Consider the following 12,475-nt stretch of genomic DNA (forward strand, 5'->3'; position numbering starts at 1 on the left):
AGAAAATGCTCATCAGACTGAACAACTTTTGTTAGGGCGTCATTTCTATATGTCCTATTAGTTCAGCTGTACCATCATGGGTCTACATTAAGTGTTCCAGATTCTCTTCCCATTTCAAAAATACATTGGTAAATTCGGACCTGACCTACAACTGTGGTCTCAATAAACCCATTCAAATACAGTGCTTAGACGGCTAAGACCGCGGTCCCAGTTTATTGCGGTCTTTCAACACCATATAGGTGCCCCATCGGTCACAGCACAACATGATCATAAATCCTTCACTATAATGAGCAATCATTGAGTACTTAACATTGGATACAGTTTATGGAACCCATTTCAACTTAGTCACCGATAAATATCTCAAAGTTACGGTCAAGTCAATAAATCTTTTGCCGATCCAAGTTCATATAATTTAGGCTGTGACAAAAATGCAAATTCATTATTATTCAGCGAACACAGTATAATAATGCTATGTGTACTGATATTCCACATTGTCATTGTAGTTATAGGTAGTTATAGCTTTTGCGTGCGGCTCTGTCCGCGTGAATTTCCCACGGGCCCATGGGAAAAAATATTTCCGGGGTGAAAGGACCCAATGTCCTCCGTACTCTATCTATTAAAAAACTGCATCAAAATCCGTTGATCTAAGCATACATAGGGACAGACAGACAGCGGGAAGCGACTTTGTTTTATACTATGTAGTGAATGTTGTAGTTGTAGTATTTTCTTTTTCCTTAGCACTTAAAACTTTATTTGATTTGAAAGGTCTTGCGAAAAAAATTTAGAAAACAAATGGCGGATTTCAGTGGTGAGACGAGCAGTATCGGGGACGCGGTGCTCACCTTGACAGTGCAGATTAATGGTGGATGTCGCCCGCAGGTACTTCTGTAGCCTTGGCCAAAGTAAGAAAGATTACCAACACTTTTTCTACCTCTATTACGTATTATCATTTGTCAAGTCCCCCGAGAGAGGTCTAATTCCCTATAATCTCAATGAAGGTGTAATATGGTTTTATGATTTGTGCACGCACGATGTATATGAAAATTATTATATTATTATTATACGAGTTATGTGTATATACTCCAAATAGCTACTAGGACTTATTTACAGTAATAGTATTTTGAATATTTTAAACTCATCTTAGGGTTTAAAATATTAAAAATACTGCGAAATCTCATTGAAAATCCAGACAGTCGCTTTTATTTATGTGCAGAATAATTTACTGCATCTGTATAGTTACTACCTCGAAATATATAATTTACTTATAAAAACAAATAGGTATATTAAGTAGAACTTTTAGAACCTCTGCAAATGTAAAAGTAGAACCTTTTCCATCTACTTAGGGCAGGTTGCACCGTTAACTTAACGCCGTTTGTCGAAACGTCAGCGGCACGCCGGTTAAAGTCAGCGTCAAATTTGACGTTGAAACTCACCCAGAGCCATTAGTTTCGAAAAATGCCACCAGAGCACTTATGCGCACCGAAGATGAAATATCGGAATAAAAAGTAGGTATCTAAGCTTTTTAGTTCTGTTGGAGATTGATATTTTACCAAAATAAGTACCTATAAAATCTATCAAAATATAATAATATCTAAGAAGGATACGATTTATCAGGTACCAAACTAGCACTCCAAAATAAAATCACTTCAATATTACAAAGATTTTATTGAAATTCATAAAAACTGTTGTTATTTTTTATCGTAATCATTTCACGTCCATTGGCGCAGTATAGTTAGTTATAGCATCGACAGGTATCGGCAGAGACGCACTGGCCGTGGTTCCACCCCAGCATCTTGCAGGTTATGTCGCAGAAGCCATTCACACAGTTCAAAAGCTTCAGAGTCCCAACGCTTGTGACGTGGCTGTCCACAGAATTGGCTGAAACAAGAACGTTTTTAATTACACATTTGTTTGACATAGTCATAGAAAATTATAAGAGTAGCGGGTTGAAGGACCATTTTCCAAAAAATACAGCGCAGGTGTGTATTTCGTAACAAAAAAAAATCGATTATTAATACTTAAGAAGTAATTCTTGATTTTTTTTTTATTTAATTTTTGTTTTAGTCATATTATTATTTAACTAACCAGGTGTCCCAGGGTCATTAATGTTTGTACCTATAGACCTTTAGAGATAAATTGTCGAACGAACACACAACGATCAGTGAAAGAAAACTGATAACGAAATCAAAATTTGCTGTGCGGTTCAAAAGAAGAAAGCTTAGAAACAGACAGGAGCGGGGGGCGATTTTGTTTTATACTACTTATGTAGTGATTATAGATTTCTATCGACATTAAACACTTTACATTTTTTTATATTGTCAATTCAGTTGAAAGCTATTGGAAATTTTGTGCTCAATTTCATCTGCTTCAGATTTTAGTCGTTTCATTCCCAAGGAGGGTTGACGTCAGGCAGGCGTCAGGAGGGTTGACGTCAGGTTGGTCTTAACATTTTGAAGATACAGCTGTTATTTTAAAAATGTAAAATCACAACCGAATCTTATATATTTTAAGGTTTAAGTATATGCTGGCTGGCTTAGAAATAGCTTTCGGCATTTCAGCAACATTTTTTGGTTTTCCCCATTACAATAAATAAATAACTACAAAAATAAAACGGGCCTTTCATTAAAATAAAATTAATGGTAAAATACAACATACCATTATCTTCCACGTTATCTATTACTATCCTGGTGTATTCAAATCTTCTGTTATTGGGCAAAATACTAGCGCCCACAAACGCGAAGGCCAGTGCAAATAATACAATACACTTCATTTTTTTCAATAATTGGCTATCCTCTCAATGAACGAGTTCAACCTACGAACTTCAAATTATGACTGACTTATAGCTTTGTGGTACGATTTGTGAAGCTTTCAGCGTGGTACGGTTTGTTTTTAAGATCTGTGTACCTACCTCTAGTAGTTACCTAAATCTACGGCATAGATCTCTATAAAAAAAACAAGCTGGATGTGTTGACTTATGTGCAATGCATTGATAACCAAACTAAACGTGAGTATACTAAATTTCAGCTGAATCGGTTAAAGATATCTACTTCCAAATTAAATTGCAAGATTCCGTTTTACGTGTTTATCAAACAGTGCACGCGTCCAAAGTGACGTGGGATCCTCCATTTTAATTTGATCTCGAAGATGAAGAGGGTTGATATGTGTTACGTGTCACTTCAACGTTGGAAGATAAGTATATGTTATTTATACGTTGGAAAGTAGTAATGCACAATAACATAAGCAAGTATAAGTAGAATGAATTAATTTAATATACATAATAAATACTTAGGTACATAATTGTCCTTAGCACTATGTCCTAATTCTAAAGCAAAATCAAACAAGAGCTGCAAAATGCTAATTTTCAGTGTTCGCCGTTGATGATCAAATTACACTTTAATGAACGTTGACGAATTTTCGCTTTAATCATCGCATTGTCCACTAATTTATATTGTGCCAGTATCATGGCAATATTTAGCTAATGGAACGGAAAACGTAAATTGGACATTCAGCATTATCTGTGCTCGGAATAACATTGGTAACTAACGGTGCTTAACAACGTTACGAATAATTTTCAAGTTCGAAAACTTTCCTACTGATTGTAATTCCATCCGCAATTAAGACGACGAGCTTCAAAATAAGTTTTTGCGTAGGTAGCCGAATCTTGACAATTGTCTTTGTTTTGAATTGTTACGTCATTTTTAGAAATATGTAAACTTCAAAAGATGGAACCAAGCTTATGACGGTTGGTGCACACCAACTACGAAACGCGTACGCGTGCACGTCTTAGCAAAGCCATAATAATAAAATACGATCTCGCACATACATTAGAAACGCAGTGAGAATGTAATCAATGCGTACCTAAGTACTTATTAACATATCTTCATTTGAATTTTATACAAACTCCATTCGAAAATAAATTAATCTTTTATTCAAGCTCATAATCAAAATTTCATGTTACTTTTTTTATTAATTATATCCATTCCTGTGCCACTAAGATGGCCATTAACAAAAACCTGCTTCTTTGGCACTTCTCCTCCTTCAGTCGTATTTCTCATGGCTGAGGCTCGTGGTCATTAAGTGGAATGAAGCACACATAACGACTTTCTTGGCAATATTAATAAAGTGGTTTGCCATTGCCTTCGTCTCCATTTCACACACTAAGTACATGATACATTAGGAATGGAGTGTATTTTTCCTCACGGTGTTTTTCTTCACCGGAAGTAGGTGGTGGTCTATGAAAACTACTATACATGAGTCAGATTAGTATCAGGTATAGTATACTATACCTGATACTAAGTATACCTAGTACCAGGTTCGAACTCTACTTATGACACGTGAGTTTGACTACTACTTAGTAGAATTCGAATGGGACCTTTCAGATTCACAGGTGATACACGACTACCGCTTCACATACTTGAATTTCTAGTCTAGGGTATTTTGTAGTCCTTGTAGCGCAGATGATGTACCTATGTACAATAAGTAACTTACAACTTGGTAGGCACTTGTGTAATACAGAACAATGCTATTCCAAGTATTAATACCGTTGATTATAAAAATGCAAATGTATAGGGTCTGTATGGTCTGGGTACGTATCATCTTACAATAACATTACGCAAAACTGGTGATCGTAATTTGAACAAATTCGTAACTTACACGACTGCCCAAAGGATGAGTGTTGTTTTCAGGATTCATATTTGTATCTATATATATAAATTTATTTATTATAGTATATATATATATATATATATATATATATATATATATATATACACACTATATATATATGTATACACACTATATATATATATATACACTAAATTTATACGTAAGCGCCTTATCTACAGCGACGTGTATGAAAAATCGTCACTATTAAATATTTATTCAAATAAAAGGTTACGTATTATCAGGGCGGGGCAGTAATATTTTTACGGTACGCATCCAATAGTAAACAATACTGTAAGTGAAGGAACCAAATGGCGCCGTAACCGTAACAGAGTTATGGCCTAATAACAGCGTGTTTGTCGCGTAGGAAATGTTGGCTTCTTCTAATCTTGTTCAGAGTTAAATAAAAAAACAGTTTGTGGTTCCGCCTTAGAATAGAACCACTCCATATTCTCCCGTCGATGTCGTACGAGGCGACTAAGGGACACACAGCCCAGGCTGATAGGTAACAATAGCATTTCCAAAGTTGACGTCAGGTAGGGGGCCGGTTGTAAAATCACAGCCGAATCTTCTAGTAGAATCTACTAATTGACAGATTTTTGTGGCTCTCTTTTCACCCTAATTCCTTCAAAAAAGTACAAATTATATTACTTTGCAACTGTTTTACAAAGACTTTTCGATTATCAACCAATAATTTCAAAATTTATTTTTGTGGCACGAGTAATTTTTTTTGTAAAGATCTATTCTGTAAATAATAAACGCATAAATAAATAATAACACAATATCGTCGGTGATAAAATCAATGTTTTATTTTCTTTCTAGAAACATTAACCACTGGTTCCGTCTCGTATTCTATTTCCACGCGCGGTTTCTTCCTGCTAACCTTCTCCGCAATATCCTGCAAACAAAATATTTTTTTATGCCCTTCCTCCAAACAGGACCAAATAACCAAAAATAAATTCATTATCCTTCGCAGACACCCTCCAAATTGAAAGACCTAGGGGCACTTTACAGAAGGCCCGTGACACTGACGTCATAGCACCCTAATATCTAACTACATATATAGTTCCGTTAAAAGGGACAGAATGTTTCAATAACGTTTCAATCTTGCTGTCGCCGTGGTCGCAGCCAGCCTGGAGTATTTTATATTATTAGGCAAGTGTTCTTAGCGCGAATATTTAAAAACACTACCCCAATTATTAATTAATTTACTAATTGAATATTTTATTTCCATAATTGACATAATATATTATCTATAGTTTCTGCATGATATTATTTTATAATATAATAAATGTAATGACACAAACCTATTTGATAACTTTTGTATGCCTTATGGCGGAACATAAAGAAAACCACTCTTGTATACCATCTACTGTACTACCTATGTTCACAAATTAAATGAATTTGAATTATCTTTTGAGTGTTGTCTATTTTATATATTTATATCACCATAGATGTTGCAGGAAACAGAGAAAGGATTTTGTCAAATGACCAGTGTGACTTGCTTTACTTTACAACATTGCAGTCCTAGACAGCCATAAGGTTGGCGACAGCTAGATTAGACGAGTTACGCATACAGGGTTATCTTTAAAACACCAGCTACTTTGCAGCAATAGGAAGCTGATATTATGAACAATGTATTCTACGAGTTTTGATATAACTCAATACAAATCAAATTATTACTGCCCTGTCCTTATATTCGTACCATTTGAGTCTTGTTGGTGTTTAAAAAATAACCCTATATGCAGGAATGAAAGCAGTTTCAATGAATCGAACACTAAGTCTGACCTCAATATCTGATGTTTCTGACTCAAAATCACTTCCAACTTCAGTGTCTTCTCTCCTTCCCGAATCACTTTCCTGGAATCAAAACAAAAAAACATTAAAAATATTGAATACGTACAAAATGTAAACCAAATATTTTTTAAGTGGGTGAAAAAATAAATGATAAAGAAAATTACCTCATCACTATCCATTTCGCTATCAGCTTCCACAAACTCGTCTGTCTCCTCCATGGTTTTCTCCAATTCCTGTTCTAACTCTGGCTCTATTTCCATCTCCCTCTCCTCTTCATCTTCCCTTTCACTCTCACTTTCTCCGGATATCTCTTCTGCTTTTAGTGCAGCATCAAAAGCCATTTGTGGGAAGTTATATATGTCATTGTACTGAAAAATTAAATTAAATGTGTTACTTGTAATAAATAAAAAAATGTATTACAGATATATCTTTTTGAAATGATTGTGTAATTTATTAAACATTAATAATTATTTTGCATAAATTTATGTAAAAGTTTTATACTGGCATATACATGTCACACATGCTTGAAACTAAATTTAAACAGAGATGGAAAATTTCAGAACTCGAAGTTAGGCAGGGGTTAACCCCTGCTAAGCCCTGTTAAGCTAACCAGGACAGTACTCTTACTTAACTACTGAACTATTGAGAGTATGCCAATATGGATGAATTAGGCAGGGCCATGGATTCAATTTCTGCTCAAATTGTAAATTTTTAGAGTTCATTGTAGACTTTACTAAAACAAAATATACTTACTGTGCCTTTCTTCAACCTCTCCAATAGTTGTTTCTCAATTGCATTGTCTATCCTAGCTGCGACTAATGCCTTCTCTTCTCTCCTTCTCTCTCTCCTTTCAATCTTCCTTTGTATTGGTACCAACTCTTTCCTGTAACATTTGATAACACAATTTAACCAACTATTTTAAATACAGTAATATGTAAAAATGTATACATATAAATGATATATGAGTGTGAGATAATATATGAAATGGGAATAGATGGGGTATGCTGGGCAAATACTGAGTGTAAACCCATCTATGGACATACTTCATACTCCATCCATAAAAAAGGCCAATGCCGCACCATTGGGGAATTAAAATGGCTTATTGAAGGTGGCTGTACTGTTATATCAGATTGAGATAGGTAAAAAAACTACATGATAACCTAATATATGAACTGTTTAAAGTTAAACAAAGCTAATGATGGAAGATATTTTATTATTTCTGTCAAGTAGGTATTCATTTATGTTTTAATTGCTCAAAATTCTATCATTTATAATTATAAAATAGATAAGTATTATACTCACACTCTTCTTAATTTCAGTTTTCTCATACGTATAAGATATTGTGTTATTTTGACAAATCTCTGCTTGCATTTTGCTTTAATAAAAGCTGGCCAATATAAAAGATTCTCATTGATTTGATATATTGCCTTCTCAAAATTCCGAGATAACTTAACTTTCTCCCATTGTTTTGCCGGGAACATCACCCTGAAATAGAACATTTAAAGTTTGAATACACTATGCGAATAATAAAGAAATTTAGTTCCAGTCTCATGCACTAAAATGAGATTTCTGATACTGCAAGACTTGAAAATACATAAAGATTATAGTTATAAATGGTAAATTTGTCTGCTACAACAAAAGAGATTTTACATATTTTTGAATGGGTGAAAGAATATGTTTTTAATGCTCAAACTATTTCATTTCTAACTATTCTTACATTAAAAAAAACTACAGTAATGGTTAATTTCAATTAGCTTTCAATATAGCAATTATAATTACCTTTCTGCAGTCCTCATATATAAGTAAATAATACCATTTTCTTCTCTTATAGTCGCATATTTACTATTTGCGAGAGGGCATGATGCCCTACTACACAATCCTGTGAGGTTATATTCATTACGACAGAATTGCTGTGTCTTCGTGCTGGAAAACATATATTATTGTTATGTGAATATTACTTTATTTCTATAGAAAATTATGTAGATGTCTATGCAAATACTTACGTTACTTTGTGTGAGCAATGCCTCTTGTTGATAATAGCCCAAACGACCTATGAAAAAACAAATAAGTAGTATGTGGAAAACAAACTCTTTATTATTATTCAAATATAAATATTACACTTACGTCGTCGTGCTGCATGACTATTATTTATATATAATCAATCCACAAATAGGCAATAATTTAATTTGTACAATAAAATAAATAAAATTATCACCGAACCAAATTCACACGTGCAAACGGAAACGAAAGAATCTTCTGTCAGTTGTTTGTCATTGTCATGTCATGTCATTAATGTCAACATTTTTATCTGTCAATATTATAAGAGTCCATAGGTACCATGGATTTAGTAAGTAAGTAAGTTGCTAAGTAGGTACCTACCTACCATGTATAATACCATGGATATACTTCGGTACGAATGGCAGAGTGTTATTTCACTAAATTCGATGAGAGCTTTTTGACATAACCCTTTTAGACCGGCAACACACGCTTCGATTTAAGGGACTACAAAAACGAATGCGGGTATTTAATGTAGGACCACCTACTTTTTCTATTAAAATACGTGCATTTCCTAGTGAGTAGCCAGCCTTACTTAACTGTATTTAGCATGGATTTAGTAAGTAGATACTGTTGTAGTTACGATTTCAGTGATGTGCACGATTAACACACTTCAATAATCCACGATATTTATGATTACCGGCGAGGCGCGCGGCGACGGCGAAGGACACTCCCTAAAAAAACTATCAAATGGCAATACCAAAGTATTCTTTTTCCTCCCTCCCCCGTTTTAAAATCGTCTTGTCGGTTATTTTTGTGTGTTGTGTTTTGTTTACGTTCTATTTTGTTAAATTTATTACTGCCTCAAATAAATGCTGACATGGAGAATTAATGAAGAGGCCTCGTGTGTTTCATATTTTGTTATTTGAAAGTAAACTATGTTATGAAGAAAAATGAGTGACAATATTAAAGTAGTTGTCAAAGTTAGACCATTGATTTCTCGCGAAATAGATAGGAAAGCGGTCAATCAATGGCGTGTAAAGAACAATTCTCTATACCAGGTAGATGAAAATGGGAAAGACGTTGGTCCTTGTTATTCATTTGGTAAGTGAAACTTATTTTTAGGTTACCATCGATCGCTGTACACCTAAGACATCGATCTTATTGAATATTCTAATTAGTAGCGTCATAACAATTTGGAGGTCACAATACATACCTACAACCATGTTTTGGTTTTTCAGATAAAGTTTATGGTGTGGAAACGAAGACTTCTGATGTGTTCAAAGATGTAGCCAAACCAATTGTTGAAGCCGCTACTGCTGGCTTCAATGGAACTATATTTGCTTACGGGCAAACTTCCTCTGGGAAGACTTACACCATGTCAGGCACAGAAGATTCCCCTGGTATCATACCTCTTGCTGTGCAAAATCTGTATGAGATTATCAAAAACATTCCTGACAGAGATTTTTTAGTAAGGTATTTTTTTTGTTTTCTTTAAAACTTTGTTTATATTGTTATATTATTTAGGGAGAAGAATGATGATGCCCTTTAAAGAAAAATAATAATTTTCTGTTTATTGCTTGCCTAGAGACAAGTGGCTATTGTTACAAAAATAGTTGGTAAAACAGGTGAGTTGAGTTATTATTAAAATCACTATGACGCAGAGTCATCACAAAATTTCTATAACTAATATTGTAAGTTACATATTAGTTATAGAAATTGAAGGGTATTTCGGTAGAAAAGATTTATTACAAATAAGACTGAAGAGATTGAGGAATGGATGCATTTGTGTTAATAAATAGTGAATTATTTATGAATGCATGTGTAGTATGTATAGATAATATTGGAACACACTGCAAAAACCTTTTTGTTGCATGGTATGTAAGTTGTAAAACTTATCAGTACTTTCTTGTTTGTATTTTTTTTAATGTATGTTTAAGTAATCTTATAAAATATTTAAATAACCACTTCATGTGACATTGAAACTAGTAGACAAATATGGCAATCTAAATTGAGTTGCTCAACCAGTGTACAATGTGTGGGTGTTGGATCATGCAATATATATGCTTTTTGTTGGTTACAAAAAATGTGAAACTCACATAACTGAACAACCCACAATATGTTCCCTCTATTGAATATTAACAGGCCTTAGTTTATATTCAACTAGAGGCCTGTCCTAGCTTCGCTAAACCTTCCTCAGAATTCACACTATCTATTGGTGAAAACCGTACAATATTATTATTTGTATTAATTTTATCTAAATATTGTTATTTATTATACCAACACAAAATGCAGTGTTCGAATTTTGATTTGATATTGATACTGGAATTATTTTGATGCAGATAGGTACTTTTTAATATGATTGTTAGTTTTGTTGGGATGGTTCTTAGCAATATTCCTAAAATATCTAAAATAGTCTTTTAATTATTGATGTGTATTTAGTTCCTTTACTACATTTTTATATATATTATCACACAGGGTATCATACATTGAAATTTACAATGAAACATTGAAAGATCTTCTAGATGAGGAAAAGAAAAATGTGAAAGTTTTTGAGACATTGGAAGGCGAAGTGAAGGTGGATGCCAAAGAACATGTCACTACATCTCCAGAAGAAATGCTCAGATATTTAAAAGAAGTATGTATAAAAAAGATACTATTTTTCGAAGTGTTCGTCCATTTTTATAAGTTTTATAAGATTAAATAAAGGTTTTTAAAAGTTTTAATCGATTATATAGTTAGTACTATATTACATAATTTTACAGGGTGAAGCCAATAGACAGACCGGTTCCACAAATATGAATGAGATAAGTAGCAGATCACACTCAATATTCCAAATAGTAAGTATGAGTTATATTTTTTTAGTATATTGAAAAAGATGAGAATAGTTGAAACAAGTGGAATTTGTCAGGATTGTGGCAAGTGGAAATCTCTGGTCTAAGCCTACCCCCATGGGAAACAGGAGATAGTTTTCTTGGATGTCGTACTAACTACAATTGATAGTATCACAGCCGATTCAAATCTTCAATATTCTAAAGTGAACTGAACCGCAACTGAACATATAGTAGATACTATAGCTACATACAGTACATATTGTTTGCGCTGCTGGGGTTCGCGGCGTCATAGCCCCGAACGGAACCAGGAACATGCAAAGATGGGAGGGATAATAGGTAACGCCACTTATAAGTTTATATATAAAAATATAGTGAAGGCAATGGGGAACTGTTGAGATCTATATAGATCTATAATATTCTTTTCAGACTATAGAATCTCGCGAGCACATCGAAGGCGAAGAAGAAGCGGCAGGGTGCGTGAACGTGTCGCAGCTGAACCTGGTGGATCTGGCCGGGTCGGAGCGCGCGGGCCACGCTACCGGCCTCCGCTTCAAGGAGGGCACGCACATCAACAAATCTCTGTCCGCTCTAGCGCTCGTCATCAAGCAGCTCTCTGAAGACCCCAACAAGTGAGTCTTAGTTCCAAATAAACCTTAACTGTCTGTTCATATTGTTAAAGAAGACTTAGCGGACATAGAAAATGGGAGACTTGCACTATGGACACTGGGCTTCTCTCACGAAGTCCTAGATAATACGACTTTACCCATATATGTTTTACACCAGGCACGGAACAAGATTGTTGTTAGATAAAATATAATTGTGTAGACGATTTTGTTGAATGTTACCTTATTTTTGATCTTTGCATAGAGCAATAGACAGACGCGCTGTGGATCAATATGCTTAAATCTTCAATATGTACGTATTGGAGATATATTTTACAATAAGTTCGAGTAGATAAAATTATTATTAGACTACAGTTTTTGAGAATATAATGATTAATCATTATTTTGTCAACAGATTCGCCAACTACCGTGACAGCAAACTGACGCGTATCCTGCAGAACTCGCTGGGCGGTAACGCGAAGACTAGTATAATATGTGCAGTCACGCCTGCTGCCGTCGAAGAGACCATCTCCACTCTGCAGTGAGTGATTCTGATTAATATTATTTTTTAAATTATAATGATTG

The 12,475-nt window shown here is 34.3% G+C and overlaps 2 protein-coding genes across 3 annotated transcripts in view; one reads left to right on the top strand and one right to left on the bottom strand.

Annotated features, from left to right (window-relative positions):
- Positions 1–5,448: 5,448 nt before the first annotated feature.
- Rbm13 (RNA-binding motif protein 13) lies at positions 5,449–8,732 on the bottom strand. The gene is made up of 8 exons (XM_053744411.1): positions 8,584–8,732; positions 8,463–8,509; positions 8,239–8,382; positions 7,762–7,944; positions 7,213–7,342; positions 6,624–6,827; positions 6,451–6,522; positions 5,449–5,560 (listed from the first exon to the last, which is right to left on the bottom strand). The coding sequence occupies exons 1-8, from the start codon at positions 8,596–8,598 to the stop codon at positions 5,462–5,464; spliced, it is 894 nt and encodes a 297-aa protein (XP_053600386.1). The 5' UTR covers positions 8,599–8,732; the 3' UTR covers positions 5,449–5,461.
- A 375-nt stretch (positions 8,733–9,107) lies between these two features.
- The window catches only part of LOC128669509 (centromere-associated protein E-like), a 31,113-nt gene continuing 27,745 nt past the window's right edge, over positions 9,108–12,475 (top strand). The window contains exons 1-6 of one of the 2 annotated variants that reach the window (XM_053744407.2): positions 9,108–9,558; positions 9,696–9,930; positions 10,933–11,092; positions 11,220–11,294; positions 11,715–11,917; positions 12,306–12,431. In XM_053744407.2, the coding sequence (XP_053600382.1) occupies positions 9,408–9,558; positions 9,696–9,930; positions 10,933–11,092; positions 11,220–11,294; positions 11,715–11,917; positions 12,306–12,431 (950 nt within the window). In that variant the 5' untranslated portion in view covers positions 9,108–9,407. The remainder of the gene's footprint in view (positions 9,559–9,695; positions 9,931–10,932; positions 11,093–11,219; positions 11,295–11,714; positions 11,918–12,305; positions 12,432–12,475) is intronic. The other variant, XM_053744408.2, reaches the window with a different exon arrangement.

This window comes from Plodia interpunctella, chromosome 4 (assembly GCF_027563975.2).
Source record: "Plodia interpunctella isolate USDA-ARS_2022_Savannah chromosome 4, ilPloInte3.2, whole genome shotgun sequence".
Taxonomy (NCBI): domain Eukaryota; kingdom Metazoa; phylum Arthropoda; class Insecta; order Lepidoptera; family Pyralidae; genus Plodia; species Plodia interpunctella.

Coding starts and splice junctions, on each gene's coding strand:
- Rbm13 (XM_053744411.1), bottom strand. Junction 7,945..8,238: donor TATATGAGGACTGCAGAAAG/GTAATTATAATT, acceptor GTTCTATTTCAG/GGTGATGTTCCCGGCAAAAC. Junction 5,561..6,450: donor CAGAAACATCAGATATTGAG/GTCAGACTTAGT, acceptor TTTTGTTTGCAG/GATATTGCGGAGAAGGTTAG.